Source organism: Platalea leucorodia, assembly GCF_965183815.1.
Source record: "Platalea leucorodia genome assembly, chromosome: 6".
NCBI lineage: Eukaryota > Metazoa > Chordata > Aves > Pelecaniformes > Threskiornithidae > Platalea > Platalea leucorodia.
In genome coordinates this window covers 62,179,008-62,194,096 of record NC_138828.1, presented here as the reverse complement: position 1 = coordinate 62,194,096, position 15,089 = coordinate 62,179,008, and the positions used below count along the sequence as shown (strand labels likewise).

Sequence of the window (15,089 nt, the reverse complement as noted above, 5' to 3'; positions counted from 1 at the left end):
AAACAAAATCTACAGCAAAAAAATAATAGAGAAAACCCTGTTGTCATTGCACTGCACAAGAGAACCTGCAAATTTCAGGAGTTCTACATAATCAGTTCTCAGTTCAATCTTAAATTATACCATGTGGCATAAGCATATACAAAATCAACAGCTGCATATATAGCAAATTATATTTCCTCTGCACTGTACAAACTACACACATCCAAAAAAGACTACTTTTGCCCAGAAATTACACACCCCTCCATATATATATATATATATATATATAAAAATAACTTCAGACTCAGGAAATCAGCTGGAGGTTTCATCATGAAGTGCTCTGTTCTTCTGCAGCACTGTATTTAGTTCCTGAATCACATTTGATGGCAATTTGTTATCTAATTCCAGAGTAGTTTTGTTTGTTTTGTTCTTATTTTTCTTCAGTGTCTTATGTGGTCTTTGGTGTAGGTCAATCATCCCTGCACCTACATCCTCAACAGAGATCAAGCCCCGATGTGTTTTTCCATGATTTCGCACTTTCTCCTCCTTCCGTTCCAAACACTGTGCCACAATAGATGCTTTTTCTTTTAAGTTTTTTCTTTCTTCCAGAAAGTCATTTTCATGATGCTCACCGAATTTTTGTTTCCCAGATTGAAGTTCTATATTCTGAGAAAACAAGCAAACAGAAATAAGATCATTCACATTAACACAATATTCAATAATATTTAGATTGCAATTTTTGCTCATTAGTTTCACATAACAGTTTAAAAGAAAAATGAATTTTACTCAAGAGCTGAGACAGTACAGCTAGTAGTTTTAAATTCCCACAATTCATGCTATTTTCATTTAATAAGCATTTTTAGTGAACATATTTTCTCAATTAGTGATACTTCTGAAAATTACATAAATCTTTCAATTAAATGCACCATGACAATGAAGACATTCATTTTCATATATTCACAACTTGATTTTTCATTTTACCACAGTAGACTAAATGTTAATGTTTTACAGCAGATCCATATACTCTTAAAAACTCAGAATTCTTAAATTAAACAAATACAACCGAGAGTGTTGCAATTTTGATAACTTAATGACTGAGCTACTTGAATGTACAAAAGATAATTTTACATGATCACATAAACATTTTCAGCAGCTGTTCAGTACCTGATAAATTATAAAGACTTTGTCTGTTTTTTCAAATTTTGGCTAGCAATTTTAAGTAACATACTGGGAACTCAAATAAAACAACAAACTGATAGCAATGCAACTGTTCCATGTTGGTGGGCTGTTTTCAAGTTCTTAAGCTGTAGGAAATGAAAGGTAAATCAAATGCTGCATCTAAATTTGCAACTAGTGTGGCCCCTTATGAGCACATCTGTACAGTGAAAGAAAAGTGCTGAGAACCTGACATACACACTAACACTATTTCAGGGCTGATGCCTTTTTTTTTTTTTTTTTTTAAATACACTTCAGACTAGCTTTAGCTTTCTCCTGCTGGCAGCAGGCCTGTTTTTGGCTGCAGTGCATTAGATATGCTCCAGCAAAACATCTTCAACTTCAGTTTCATCTGAAAGCAATCCAAGTTCACGTGCTCCAGAACCACTCCACAATATGAAGCAAAACACAGTAACTGGGAACAACTGGAAGATTTGCTCCTGAAGTGCACTCCTGATACTAACTGGAACACTCATGTAGATGTAGCTAAACTAGCTCCTCTCTTGCGTTTGAATATTTTTTCATGTTTGCTTTAACATATATGAGGTACCAAGATTCCATGAAACAACTTGCTCATGTGCTATGGATGCATAACTCCATAAAAATCCAGCCAAACTGAACAAATGCCACACAAGAAAGACAAAAAGAACCAGTCTCCCTCAGCTCTGAGTATCTTCTAGCAGTCAACAAAAATGTCATACATGAAAGAAGAATTCCAAGACCTCATTTTCTTCGAGAACTGTAAGGCTCTTCCACAAAAGGAATGATCTGCCCACTGCCACACCAACTGAGCAGACAGAATACAATAAATTCCTCTACTATTCTTATTTGCCTTATATGTTTTAAAGTGATAATTCTGTCTTCCTGAAGACAGCAAACGTAAGCCCATTACAAAAAGCGAGTGTTGATGCAGCAAATTAGTTACTGTGTAGGAAAAAAAATAGTAAATATTAGATGAGTTTACATTGAAGACATCTAAGCTATAAAACAAAGTCTGAATTTGTGCAGTCTCTTGAAATTTCACCTGAGCTAGCACCTGTTCAATAATAACAGAAACAAACATTTGGATGATATAAATCACAATTTTTGAAAGAGTAGATAAAAGGGTTATTTTATTGATATCACTTTTAGCATTAAGGAGGCTGGTATTTCTATTTGCATTCACCAAGCATGAAAACTATCCATTAATAACAAAGCACCAGTGGCCATGATATGCAAAAAAAAAAAATCAGTTCCAGAACTACAATGCACGCAAGAGTTCATACTGTTACATGGGCTACCACTGGTGTGTGCTATGGAGCAGATTTTAGCTTGCCTGAAGACTCTCAAATTTTACTGCCGTCAGTAACAACTGCTATCAGTTTAGAATCTCCTGCTATCACCTAAGCCAGAAAGAAGCATCCTAATATTTAACATGTTCAGCTATATTCAGTGAAAAAAAAGTTCAAGGCAACTGAGGAACTGTCCCAATGACTCATGAATGCAGGGAGTTCTCTTCTGCCAAATATTTGAAAAAACTATCTGTGATAATACACACGCAATACGCGAAATGTAAATTGTCATGCCGTACCTTTCAAAAAACACAGTAACACATTCCAAGCTATTCACTGTTACTCAGCAAACTAAGATACGAAGTCATAAAATTCAGTCAGGAGCAACAACCTTCTATTTACAGAATTTTTTACATCATGTTTCAATTTTGCACCTTTTGAGAAGAAGAATACCGACTATACTTCCGAAATGAATATAGTTCTGCTAAACTGGGTATAGAAGGAGCCTTTTATATAATGAAAGTAGGAACATATCAAATACAGCACTCTAATTTAAAGGTTGCCTAGTTCTCTGAAACAGTCTTGTATATTGGCATGTAGCCCCTTAACAGAGACTACTACTCAACATTTTGAACTTTCAAAGTAGATTCAATTATACAGGAATCCTAATTCCCAGACATTTGCATTGTAAGAATATTCAATTGATGGAGCCAAAGTCTGTTGTTCAAATTACAGCAATAAGAGTTACAGTTATGAACAGTTTCCCTTATAAATAACCTATCAAAATTATGTATGAACAAAACTGCCACATCAAATTTCTTAATAATATTATTTTTTAGTATTTGATCCACTGCCCACTGTTAGTCACATGCTATAAATTACACTGCTGGACTCCACACTTTTCTCCCAATAATCCCTAATGTAAAAAGCAACAATTTCATGTTAGAAGCAGCTGTTTGCCTCTAAATTTCAGCCCCTTAATCAAGTAATTGGTGAATAAATTGATAATAATATGTACATCTAACTACATTTTTCCTTTTTCTGTACATCACCAGCAAAAAATATGGAGCAACTCTATTTTCAACCTCCATTATCCCTATGATATACTATTCCTTTCAAAATGCCACACAGGTATAACCTATTATAAGTCCATATGGTATGTGACCATGGCTTGAAAGAAAGAGGAAGTTTTTCGTCATTCCATCTTTTTCCTCATCCATCTTTCCATATTTTGAAATAAAATTACAGGCTTACTGCAGATATACAGCAATGTATTTCTATTTCAGTTAAATGATTCTATATGAGAAATATGCATATTTTAAAGGCACTATTCATGTATGCAGTAAGTGGTGCAGAAATAATGGAAATCTTTTGATTCTATTTGTTATTAGAAGGATTCTTAGTTATACAGTGTTTTCAAACTTTCTGTATTATATATTTATCTTAGCACACACTAAAATTACTTCCAATAACGGGAAAAAAGAAGACATTCAATATAGACTTTTTAGCACAGAACATTAATATTAAACCTGTTAGCTTCTGGGTATCTTTGAGGTTTTGTTTTTTATTTTTTCCCCACTTATCTTCACATCACAAAGATGTCACTTTTTTCACTGTTCAGAAAACTTTCAGTCTCTTTTCCTGCCTATATGAAGATAACTTTGATCACTTTTCTACTACAAGTTTATGCATTGATCTGTAAACAGACTTCCATTTTTCAAAAACCAGCATCTTTCTGAAAGTGCTTGCTCATGTTATTACTCTCCAATGCTTTAAAATGGAGATTTTTTTTGCTTGTTGGAGAAGTACTACAAATCCGTGGAAAGACTGAAGGCACGGTCTCCAAACGGGTATCTATTGCTTTACTGACTACACTGCTGTACAATATTTCTCCTTAATAAACCATATCGTATACTTATTTTCCACCACTATTTTACTGTTCATTCCAGTTTTGGCTTTCCGTATAAAAAAGTGTTTGTTTTTATTTTCCATTATAAAATTTTGTGTTAATCTTCCTAAAGTATGCAAATACCCTTTCCATAAAACTTCTCTAGATCTAGTCATGGCATAAATAATGAAGACTGCGATCATCTACTTTTAAGTTTAAATGCAGACTTCCTCTAAGTTGCAGTCTACAAAACATTAGAGTCCTTCCTAATGAAGCACATTATCAATAAAAATAATTTAAAAAATAAATTCTAGTACCATAAGGTATTAAGGATTTTAAATCATCAAGCTCAAAATCCAATAAAACCTTTATCCTAGAATGTCTGAATCTGTAGCCAGCTGAAAGAACATATTAGAGATCTTAACCATACCTGTATAAAGGACAGGTAAGAGACACACCTAAGGGTTATGAAGTTTTTTGAATGACAAGACCTATGATTTACTTTCACCAGAAAAGTTTTAAAATGCAAACATTAGAAGGAACTTATCATAGAATTGCAAAAATACTTTCTGAGAGAAGGTTAAAATGAAGGGACAAATTAAACAAAATAGGAAAGCCATAATTGCATTCACACTGTATTATACTCATTTGGTAAGGCAGAGCAGAAATGCCTGAAGAAAGCAAAACGAAAGATGGAGTTGCCTTTCAGATAAAGCACTACTACTACCTTTGCTTTTGGTTTGCTATGGAACTGAGTCAGCTTCACCAATCTGTTCCTAGTACATGCAGTGCACGTAATGTAGTGACATAGTGCATGTAATGTAGTGACACAGCTCAGTCTCTGCAAAGAGTTGTAACTAAACCCTCTTTTTCTTCTTTGAGACTAATATTACAACTTAAATGTATCACAGTTAGTTCCATCTGGGCTTTTCCATTACATTCACAGAGCAGATAACTAAAACAGCGCAGTTATTTTAGACAGAAGAAAGGATATGGTAGAATACACATGCAGGACAGTTTTCAAGGACCTTATTAAAATAAAACTGTAATAAAGTGCACTGTAATAATGTGCGCTGTATTTCCAGGTAAAAGTCCTATTTACTTTTAATGAACAATCATTGCTCAAAAAAACCCCCAAACAAATAAAAATACACTATTGATTCACTGAACAGCCAAGGAGGTGACATAAGTTTAGGTCACAATGTTTTTTTGACATGAAATTGTCCTAACTGTTCCTTTAATGAGAAAACAATGAAAAGGACATTGATAATAAGAGCATCTACATTTTATATTTATCCAGCTCTAGAGAGTTCATTATTACTGGACTATTTAATAGTACAGTATTGTGTCTAGAAGTTCTACACCAAGTTTAAACTCCACTTACTTCTGTACTCCCTCTGATTTTACAAGTGGTGTTCTCCTGTTGAATGGGAATTAGTGGTAAGCCTCCGATCTTTGGACTTTTAGTTATAGACTGTTTTCTTGCTTTCCCAGCAGGCGGCCATATATCTGCATGCTGAAGAACAAAATAATCCTTATTTTTGGTGTGCAATGTCATAAATACACGACATTCTTTTGTCTGTAAAACTCTCTTGGAAAAAGCTATCTAGTACACAACGCCATGCCCTCCTCTTGTGGGAGAAGGGGGAAAACACTATGGTGCTTAAAATTATGTTAATATTTTGTAAGCGCTGCACAATTTTATAGATTCACATCTTTATGGAGTAAAAAAATTCTCACACATGGTGCTGACCAGGGTGATGTAAAAGTCTGTTATAAGACTTCTCCCCAGTGAACATTAAGAACATTTTCTTCCAGTGAAACATTGAGAAAGTATTATCTGAAAGAGCAGGTCTTGCCAACCAAAATCAGTTTATTGTGGACCAAGATACAAGAAGGAGATGCAATTCAGAAAGTGACTGAGAAACTTTAAGTCAGCTTCTGAAGGAAACTGCCTCCCTTAATTCTCAGCAAGCTTAAGGAAACTATCCCTGTCAGTTAAGCAGCCTGATTTCCCTTTTGTGTTTGTAACATTTCTTAAAATAGAACTCTGGGAAAGTACATCAGAAATACTAGCAACGTAATAAGCCACATAATAAATGTATTTATTCATAGTTTTGACCTATCTGCTCAACTGCACCTCATGGTAATATAACGTGCCTCTCTCTAGTTGATCAAAGGCAATGGAACTGGAAGAATATCATAGTGTCCATCTTCATATCAATTAATTACTTTCTACTGTGTGCTATGTATGCTACTAAGTGATTTTGTACAAAACTATTACAGAATTCAAGAACCAAGTTTCAGTCATACTTTTCAGGATGATTTTGCATAGAACTGAAAGAAACAATGGTCCTCCATCAAACCCTCTTAGCATTTACCAGCTTGAAGTACAAGATTAATAACCTCTGGGCTAACTTGACATTCTCTATCAAAAGTACTCTTGTTACTAGATTACAGTGGTACAGGAATAAACATTATCAGAAAACGGGGAGAAAAAGAAGATAATAGTACTACTATCTTACGGATATTAATTACCAATAAAGTCTTATCCTGCTTAAGCACTGAGGAGCCCAGTATCACAGATTTATCTCCCTCCTAATTGCACTGGATCATTAAATGTCAATGTCTTGACACTTCAAAACCTACTTTAAAGTATTTTTCAACTTGTAATCTAAACTATTCCATTGACAAATAAAATGTGCTGCCTGCAGTCTCTCTAACATAAAGGTGTTCAAATACTGTGATAACAGCTAAGGTAAAAGACAAGCTATCTTCCGTAAAGATGGTCTCGATTTGAAAATTCTAACTAGAAATAACCTCAGTTGACATTTACAGTTTTCTGGTTTAGAAATGGGATAATGTGATAATAATTGTCTGCTGCTGCATGATACAAAACATTTGGAGATCTTATAGTAAGCTTTAGCAACATGAGCCACTGCATTCTCAAGGAGATTTTTCACTGTAAATTATATTTAAAGCAGCAGATTGTAGTAAGAACAATACAGCAAATGTGCATCATTAGCACTTAATTTCTCATGTAACTCAAAAGACTGACAACTTTACTGATGTCCAGAATGCTGATTAAAAAAAAACCAAAAAACAACCAAACCCCACAAAAAAACCCCCACAACCCAAAACAAAACCAAAAAACCCTCCCAATATAGCTCTTTAGTACTGTTAATTCATTGTACTGTTCATTCATTAGAATGAGGTTTTAAAAAAACAATAGTATTAATTCATAGCAATTTTTTTTTTAAATGCACATGAAATGATTTAATTTTTTCTTAGAAAAAATATCCTGAACATTGAGCAGTCTCTCTCAGTTTTTTATCTATATTGTCAGAGGAATGTTCTACATACCACGCTACCTGATTAGAATCCTAATAGATTGCCCTTCTTGTGATTTTACATCAGGAGGACTTCAACAGTTACCAAGCTTGTATGACTTATTCCTACGCAGCCTGTATCAATAACCTCTGAGCCTATTTGTTGTGACACCACTCATGTTATGCCCATGAGATGTATGTCAGGACCGGTGGCTGTTTCCATAGAAACTACAATAGTTACTTCAGTTAAGGGAGCTGAATAAGACAAAAATTTGGAAGTCTTACTTACAAGGCATGCATTGTACTTCTAGCACTACTATCCGTGAAGGTCAGATTCTGTTTTAGAAAGCCTCTAAGAAGTTTGTATTGCAACAGTCTTGTGCCTAGTCCACTTTACATAATACTTAAAGCTCACAGGTAATCATAAATCTAGTGATGTTTATTCACAGTGATACTCCCCGAAGTTCCTTGAATGTCACAGTAAAGACAAGAAAAATCTCACACAAATACAAAATCCTTTTAAAACCTTAAACTATGTTCCAGTCTCCTGTCAGGTTGAATTATTCCCTTCTCTCTTACTCCCACTTCTTCCCATGTAAATATTAAACTCCATTTGCAAGGATGTGTCATGTGGCACTCAAACGTACACCCTCCTTACTCACAGTCTAGCAGCAAGCAGAAGATTACTTAATTTAGGATAATGCCTATCCAACACGATCAATTGTCAGTGTTACCTAAGCTAACCTGGATACCAGAGAAATAGAGCTGTATTGGCACGGCTCTTCAACAGGGCTAGTTCACATCCCTATGTTTTTGAACAGGGCACCTTTCTTTCATGACTACTTTGCATGCAGCATCCAAACTGGTGAGCAGAGAAATAGTACTCAGGCATCGTGGCACAGAGACACACCCTTTAGGTCAATGGCCAGAATTTCAACCAGAAGAAGTTTATTACTGCAAAGGAAATGAGTTGTCTTTCTTTAACCAGCTTCTCTAGAACACGGGACGGGGGGGGTGTGGGGGGGGTGGGGGGAGGAGGGAAGATGCCAGAATGTTCTCCCTTACTCTCAAAGCACTCAGCTTTCATATGAAAATGATATTATGAATAATAGTCTTCATGGACTAAGACCATCTTCTTGCAGTTTTATTACATTGATTATTCCAGAAACTTTCATGGCATTGCAACTTTTTCTGTAACATACCAATAACACATATATAGAATTGTTTAATGGGATTTTCATAACAGCAGTAAAAGTTACATTTCTTTGATCAGATTATTACCTGTGCAGTAAAAATGCTGATCATCCACTCCATCTGTGTATCTTGTCCATCACAACATATATACCTAGAATGCAATATACAAGTAACAAGAAAAACAACAAAAACTCCTGTTGCAGTTAAACATATTAAAGAATAGGCTTCTAAATAACTTAAAACAGTGCTTGCATTCATTTATGAATGCTGCCTATATTTATTAATAACACCCCCATAAAAAGATAAGGAAATATAAATACTTTGAATTATCACTTTACCCTACTTTGAAGACAATGTATGTGCTTCATTTAAATCATGTGCATAGGTTTAAAATCTATCATTCTAAATTTATGGAAGTCATCTGCTTTATTGCCACAGAAGGGAGACAGACACCTAACCCCAAAAGATTACGAAAACATCTGAATTGCAATTGTTTAGTTAATTAAGAAAAACATAGCAAGAAGTCAACATGTGAGCAAAATAATGCCCATTAGTTTTCAAACATTCTTATTCTGAAATTGAACATTTCAACAAATATTAAACATCGAAGTTAAACCAATCATGTGTTTTATGTTTACCTACCACTGGTACTTCTCAGAAAAGACTGCAAGTCCCCAGCTGAAACAAATAAAATTTTCAGAAATTAGTTCCAGAAACCCAAGACAAGGACACTTTCCTCAAACTGCAGAGATCCGTTACCTTTATATAGTGCTTTGAAGTCGAAAAAAAAAAAAAAATTACAAATTTTAAATGTGTACTGCAAATCTAGAATCAAATTGTGGGTTTGATGATGGATTTTGCTCATTTTCTCACAGTTGATTCACAGCTAATGAACATTCTGTTCTGGACAAAGGGTTATAGCCAAGCCCTGCAGATGATGGGTAACGACCTGCCTCATTTTGTCAATGCCTGTACTTTCTGAAAGCTACTGGAAGTAAAACTGCTCAGATGGTGCCCAACAAAGAGTCCATCACAGTATGGAAGTCACGGAGGGAAGAGAGGTATGCTTGCACTACGAACAGAAGGAATCACATGAGCCTACAGAGATTTAAAAACTGCTGGGGAAAAAAAAAAAAAAGGGAGTAGGTGCACAATGAAGCCTCTGAGGTGAAAGAAACACAGACACTCCTGGAGATCCAGAAGAGATTTTGCAAAGTCTGCTTTTAAAAGTAGACTCAGAATAAACCTCAAGGAAAGAACCTACCTGCAAAGACCCATTTACATAATCTTTTTATTCCTACTTTGGACTAATGTCCTACTGATTTTGTGCTTAACTCAAAAAACAAAAACAAAAAAACAAACCCAAACCATCAACAACTTCTCTAACAGAACTAAGCTTTGAAATTTACAGAACTTTTTGGGGTGTTTTGATGTGCCAACTGTAAAGAAAAAGTTCAAGCAGGTCTGTTTAAAGGCTATAGCCAACTTAGAAACCCCTTGGGATAGGATCCTATGTACATTGTCTCAGTGTCAGCGTTCTGGAAACATCTGAGAAAAACAGGTGTCATTTTTCGCTGCTCTTTTCCAGAGACATAGTCACTGATGTTTGTGAAGGGCACTGTAGTCTTCAGCTAGGAGAAGAAACATCAAAATAACAAGGATCCTGAAAAAGGAAAATCCTCTGCGGAACAACAGGGACTGTCACTAAAGGCCATGACTAGTTGGTTTTCTCTTCTCTCTTTTTTCTTGGTGCAAAGGTGTGTCCACCAATGAAATGCAGGACACATACTACAAAACTAAGTGAGCTAGCAGCAAACATATCCACAAGAGATAATACACTTAAGATTAAGAAAAACCAATCAATAAAGTAATTTCCTAGCACAGAAGAGTTAACATGGAACACAAAAACAGAGACAGAAACAGAACAAATAAAACTAGAGGGTAATTTAATTCAGCATACTTCAATTGGCTTCTTGACTTTTCCTTGTTCCAAAATGTTTTATGTTCCCCTTTCTTGACGATACTACCAGTACCTTGCTACACAGTGTTTAACTTATTTTCTTTTCTATTCTTACTTTGTTGGTGGCTTCATTCTCTTTTTCACTCCAAGATAAAGCCTCAGGGAATTGACAGGCAACACTTTTTCAGGTTTGCTAGCCTGCAAATAAAATAAGATTCTAATTATTGTATCAGGAATGTGCAAAAGAGAAAATGCCATGTGACTATCTTCACAGTTAGGCTTCTTTCATGACTGCACCCCTCTTTTCTAACAGACCATTACGGTTTTTTCTCTCTTTCTTTCCCATTAACAAAGTGTGCCAATCACTATTACTGTAAGCAGGCTAACTAAGAACTTGAGGTTCATGTGAAGTCACAAAACTGTAACACAACTGGAATAATGAAGATGTGGTGGTACAATTCACCAAACTGGAGTGCCGTAATATATGGACACAAGCTCTTTGAGAGAGACATTCAGGGAAGATGAGGAGTGGGGTTGCCCTCTGTTAAAGGAGGTCCTCTACAGGATGGAAAATATGGTGTGTATGTGCTTCAGTCACCCAATCAGGATGAAAAAAAGCAGATGAAGTCTTTAGACAACCCAAGGAAGTCTCTGGACAACAGATCCTGACTCTTACGGGGCAGGGGATGGGGAAGGCAGGGCTTTGCTCTCCCCGGTATCTTTTGGAAGGGCCACACAGTGGAACACAAGCAATCCAGCTGATTTGTGGAGGCTGTCGGGGATAACTTCTTGACACCAGTACTGGATGGGCCAACAAGGGGTGATGCACAGCTGGATCTGCTATTCACCGACAAGGAAGAACTGGTCAGGGATGTGGTAATCAATGGTAGTATTGGCCACAGTTACCATGAAATAGCAGAGCTCAAGATGCTGAGGGTAAAAAAGATGACAAGTTAGCAGAGGACAGACCATGGAGATTAGATGAGCAACATTTGGCTTATTCAAGGAACTGACAGGTGGGTGTCCATGAGAGGAGGCAACTCTGAAGGATAAAGGAGCTTAGGAAAGCTGGAAGGTCTTTAAGGATAGCATTCTCCAAGAACAAGAACGGTTCATCCCAATACTCAGGAAAACAAGTAGATTTATCAGGCGACAAGCCCACGTAAATAGGTAGCTCCAATGGAGTGGAGCTCCAATGCAGACAAAGGCAGTATACAGGAGGTGGAAGCAGGGAGAGACTACGAAGGAAGAAATTTAGAAACACTGCCCAGGACATGTAGATGTGGCGTTAGGGAAAGCCAAAGCTCATTTGGAATCGAGACCTGCTATGGACATTAAGGACAACATGAAGAGCTTCTACACCGGTACCTTAGTAGTAAAAGGCTGAACAAGGAAACTGTAGACCCATAGCCGAACAAGGAGGGTGAATTAGCAACAGCAGACACAGGTAAGGCTAAGGTAACTCAGTATCTTCTTTGAATCAGTCTTCACCCCAGCAAGGTCTCCTAGACCTCTACACTTACAGACAGGCTTCAAGGAGAAGGATAAGGACTGCACCAGAGAAGCACTAGACTGAGTCAGGAAAGACTTGAGAGAATTTAAAGTCATGGAAGTCCATTGGATCAGACAGGCTGCATCCAAGGGTTCTGAGTGTGCTGGCTAACACCCTTGAAAGGCTGCTCTGTGTCATCTTGGAAGTATCAGAGAACAGGCGCAACTGCTGGTAACCGGAAAAGGAAAACATTGCATCCATCCTCAATAAAGGCTGAAAAGATGACTTGAAGAACTAGTTGCCTGCCAGCCTCATTTCAGTCCCTGGGGAAATCCTAGAGTAAGTTTACTTGAAACAAGTTTCTCAGCACGTAGGAGAGAAGGTGCAACTGGCAGCATGCAGCATTAGCAACGTGACTGATTTCTACAACAAAATGACTGGATTTGTGGATGAGTGGGGAAGTAGCAGATGTCGTTTACCTCAGCTTTATTAAGGCTTCTCACACTGTCTCCCATAATATTCTTCTACCCAAGATGGGATGTTATGGTCTGGATGGCTGGACATCTATATTAGTAAAAAGCTAGTTGCACGATCAGACTCAGAGGGTGACAGTTAATCAGACATACTCTAACTGCAGACCTATGACAAGGGGAGTAGTGCAGGGGTCTATCCTGGGACCTGTCCTTTTTAACATCTTCATCAATGACCTGGAGGAGTCAATCATCAAGTCTGCACAACGATGCAAAGGACCAGTCAATAGGCTTGGGGGCAAGGCTGACTTCCAGAGGGACCTATACAGGACAAAGAAATGGGCCAACAGGAATCTTATGAAATTCAACAACAATAAATACTAAGTCCCACACTGGGGAAGGAGAAGAACCCTGCAATGACACAGACTGGGGAGCAGCTGTTGAGAAGGACCTGAGGGCGCTGGTAGATGGCAAGCCAGCAGTGTGTCCTGGCAGCAAAGAAGGTCTCCTGGGCTGTGTTAGCAGAAGCACAGCTGGTAGGTTGAGGAGAGTGATTTTCCCTCTCTCCTCAGCACTTGTAAGACTGCATCTGCAGTCCTTCATCCGGTTTTGGGCCCCCCAATAGAAAAAAGAGAATCAATAATCCAGAGTGAGTTCAGCAGAGGCCCGCCAAACTGGCTGGGGGCTGGAGCACTCGCCCTGTGAGAAGAAGCTGACCTAACAGCAGCCGCCCAGCACCTACAGGGAAGTTATCATGACGACCCAGTGAGGCTCTTCACATTGCGAGAAGATGACTAGATATAAGGACAAACTTTCTCCCACGAGGAGAGTCAGGTACTGCAACAGGCTGCCCAGAGAGGTTTTGCAATTTCCATCCTTGAGGTTCTTCAAGGCTTAACCGCATCAAGCCCTGAGCAACCTGTCCTGACCTCAGTTGCTAGCTCTGCTGTGAACAGGAAGCTGAACTAGAAATCTCCTGAAGTTCCTTCCTTCCTTGTTTCTTCTTGAACAAACTACCTTTAGCCAACCTACAACACACATACACCCACACTAGGTGCGAGAACTGAACATGCCTGGAAGATGAAATGCTGAAAGGAAACAATAAAAGTCTCATGTACACTATTCTACTACAGAACACAACTAACATCTAACACAACACACTAACATCCCTTTAGTACTGTTAGGTCAAGTGTTCTAGCTTTCTATTTAGAAAAAAAATATACTTAACAAATCCTCTAATCCCAGTACATAAAGCTACTCCATGGTGTTTAGTGTCCTGGATTCTCAATTTCTCTCTCTACAGCTTTCAATCTCTAACACTCCAGTGTGGGGAAAAAGACAGAATCCGAGATGGCATAAACATTTAAGAAAACAAAACAAAACAAACCATATAACAGTTTTATGGTTGGTATTCTTGTATAACTTCCCGCTCAATGCAAGGGTACTGCCAGGATGAATAAACACCCCTACAAAACATGCTATTTAATTAAATAACAGTATACTTCTCACAAAAATGCACCTTAAGGAAGCCATTTGTCTGTGTGTGAGCTTATCTCTTAACAACAGTACATTAAAGTGGTATGCTATTTCAATTAGCACAATATTGTAATTTAACACACAGTATCATGGAAACTTCACTTTTTTGCTAATTGCTCTTGAACAAGAGAAACACTTAACAGAATGTATCTCCACCTGCATATACAAACTTAATTTGCTGTTAATGAGAATTCATAAATTAATTAGTACATGCAGTCTTATTAAATACAATTTTCCATCTGCAATGTCAAGCTTTCCTACTATTCATTTCTAAATATGACTAAAATTAAACCAAGATTATTAGTGGTAGTTGAACATCTCTCAAAAGAAAATAAAACAAACTGCTATACATTATTTTGTCAGAATGGTATTTCCATTTGCTTTTTTAAAAAACAAATGTAAAGCCATTTAAAACTAACACTGTTCAAAACTCCACCTGAGTTGGGGAATTTGATGTTTTATAAATCAGAATGGCTTAAAAAACCCAGATTATAAAGTACTACAGTAATCCTATCATAAACTCTTTCCAAGATACTAATTAAGGTTTTATGGTCATATTAATTTATTCTCACATATGTGCCAATTTGAGTTTTAGCACTAAATTATGAGACACTATTTTTGACATTCTGGGGTCATTCTAATTAAGATTATATCCACAGTATCACAAGAAGACACTGTTTCTTTTGCATTAGCTTACTTGAGCAATGGATCTGTCTTTAAAAGAAGTACTTTATGAAGGTCAGCAAGTATACATC

The 15,089-nt window shown here is 37.0% G+C and overlaps 1 protein-coding gene across 2 annotated transcripts in view; it reads right to left on the bottom strand.

Annotated features, from left to right (window-relative positions):
- Window positions 1-291: 291 nt before the first annotated feature.
- ARAP2 (ArfGAP with RhoGAP domain, ankyrin repeat and PH domain 2) overlaps window positions 292-15,089 on the bottom strand; it is a gene marked incomplete at its 3' end in the record, with an annotated part of 127,575 nt that continues 112,777 nt past the window's right edge. For both annotated transcript variants that reach the window (XM_082316375.1, XM_082316376.1), the window contains exons 30-34: window positions 10,952-11,034; window positions 9,519-9,554; window positions 8,964-9,027; window positions 5,738-5,869; window positions 292-645 (exon numbers count right to left, since the gene is read on the bottom strand). In XM_082316375.1, the coding sequence (XP_082172501.1) occupies window positions 292-645; window positions 5,738-5,869; window positions 8,964-9,027; window positions 9,519-9,554; window positions 10,952-11,034 (669 nt within the window). The remainder of the gene's footprint in view (window positions 646-5,737; window positions 5,870-8,963; window positions 9,028-9,518; window positions 9,555-10,951; window positions 11,035-15,089) is intronic.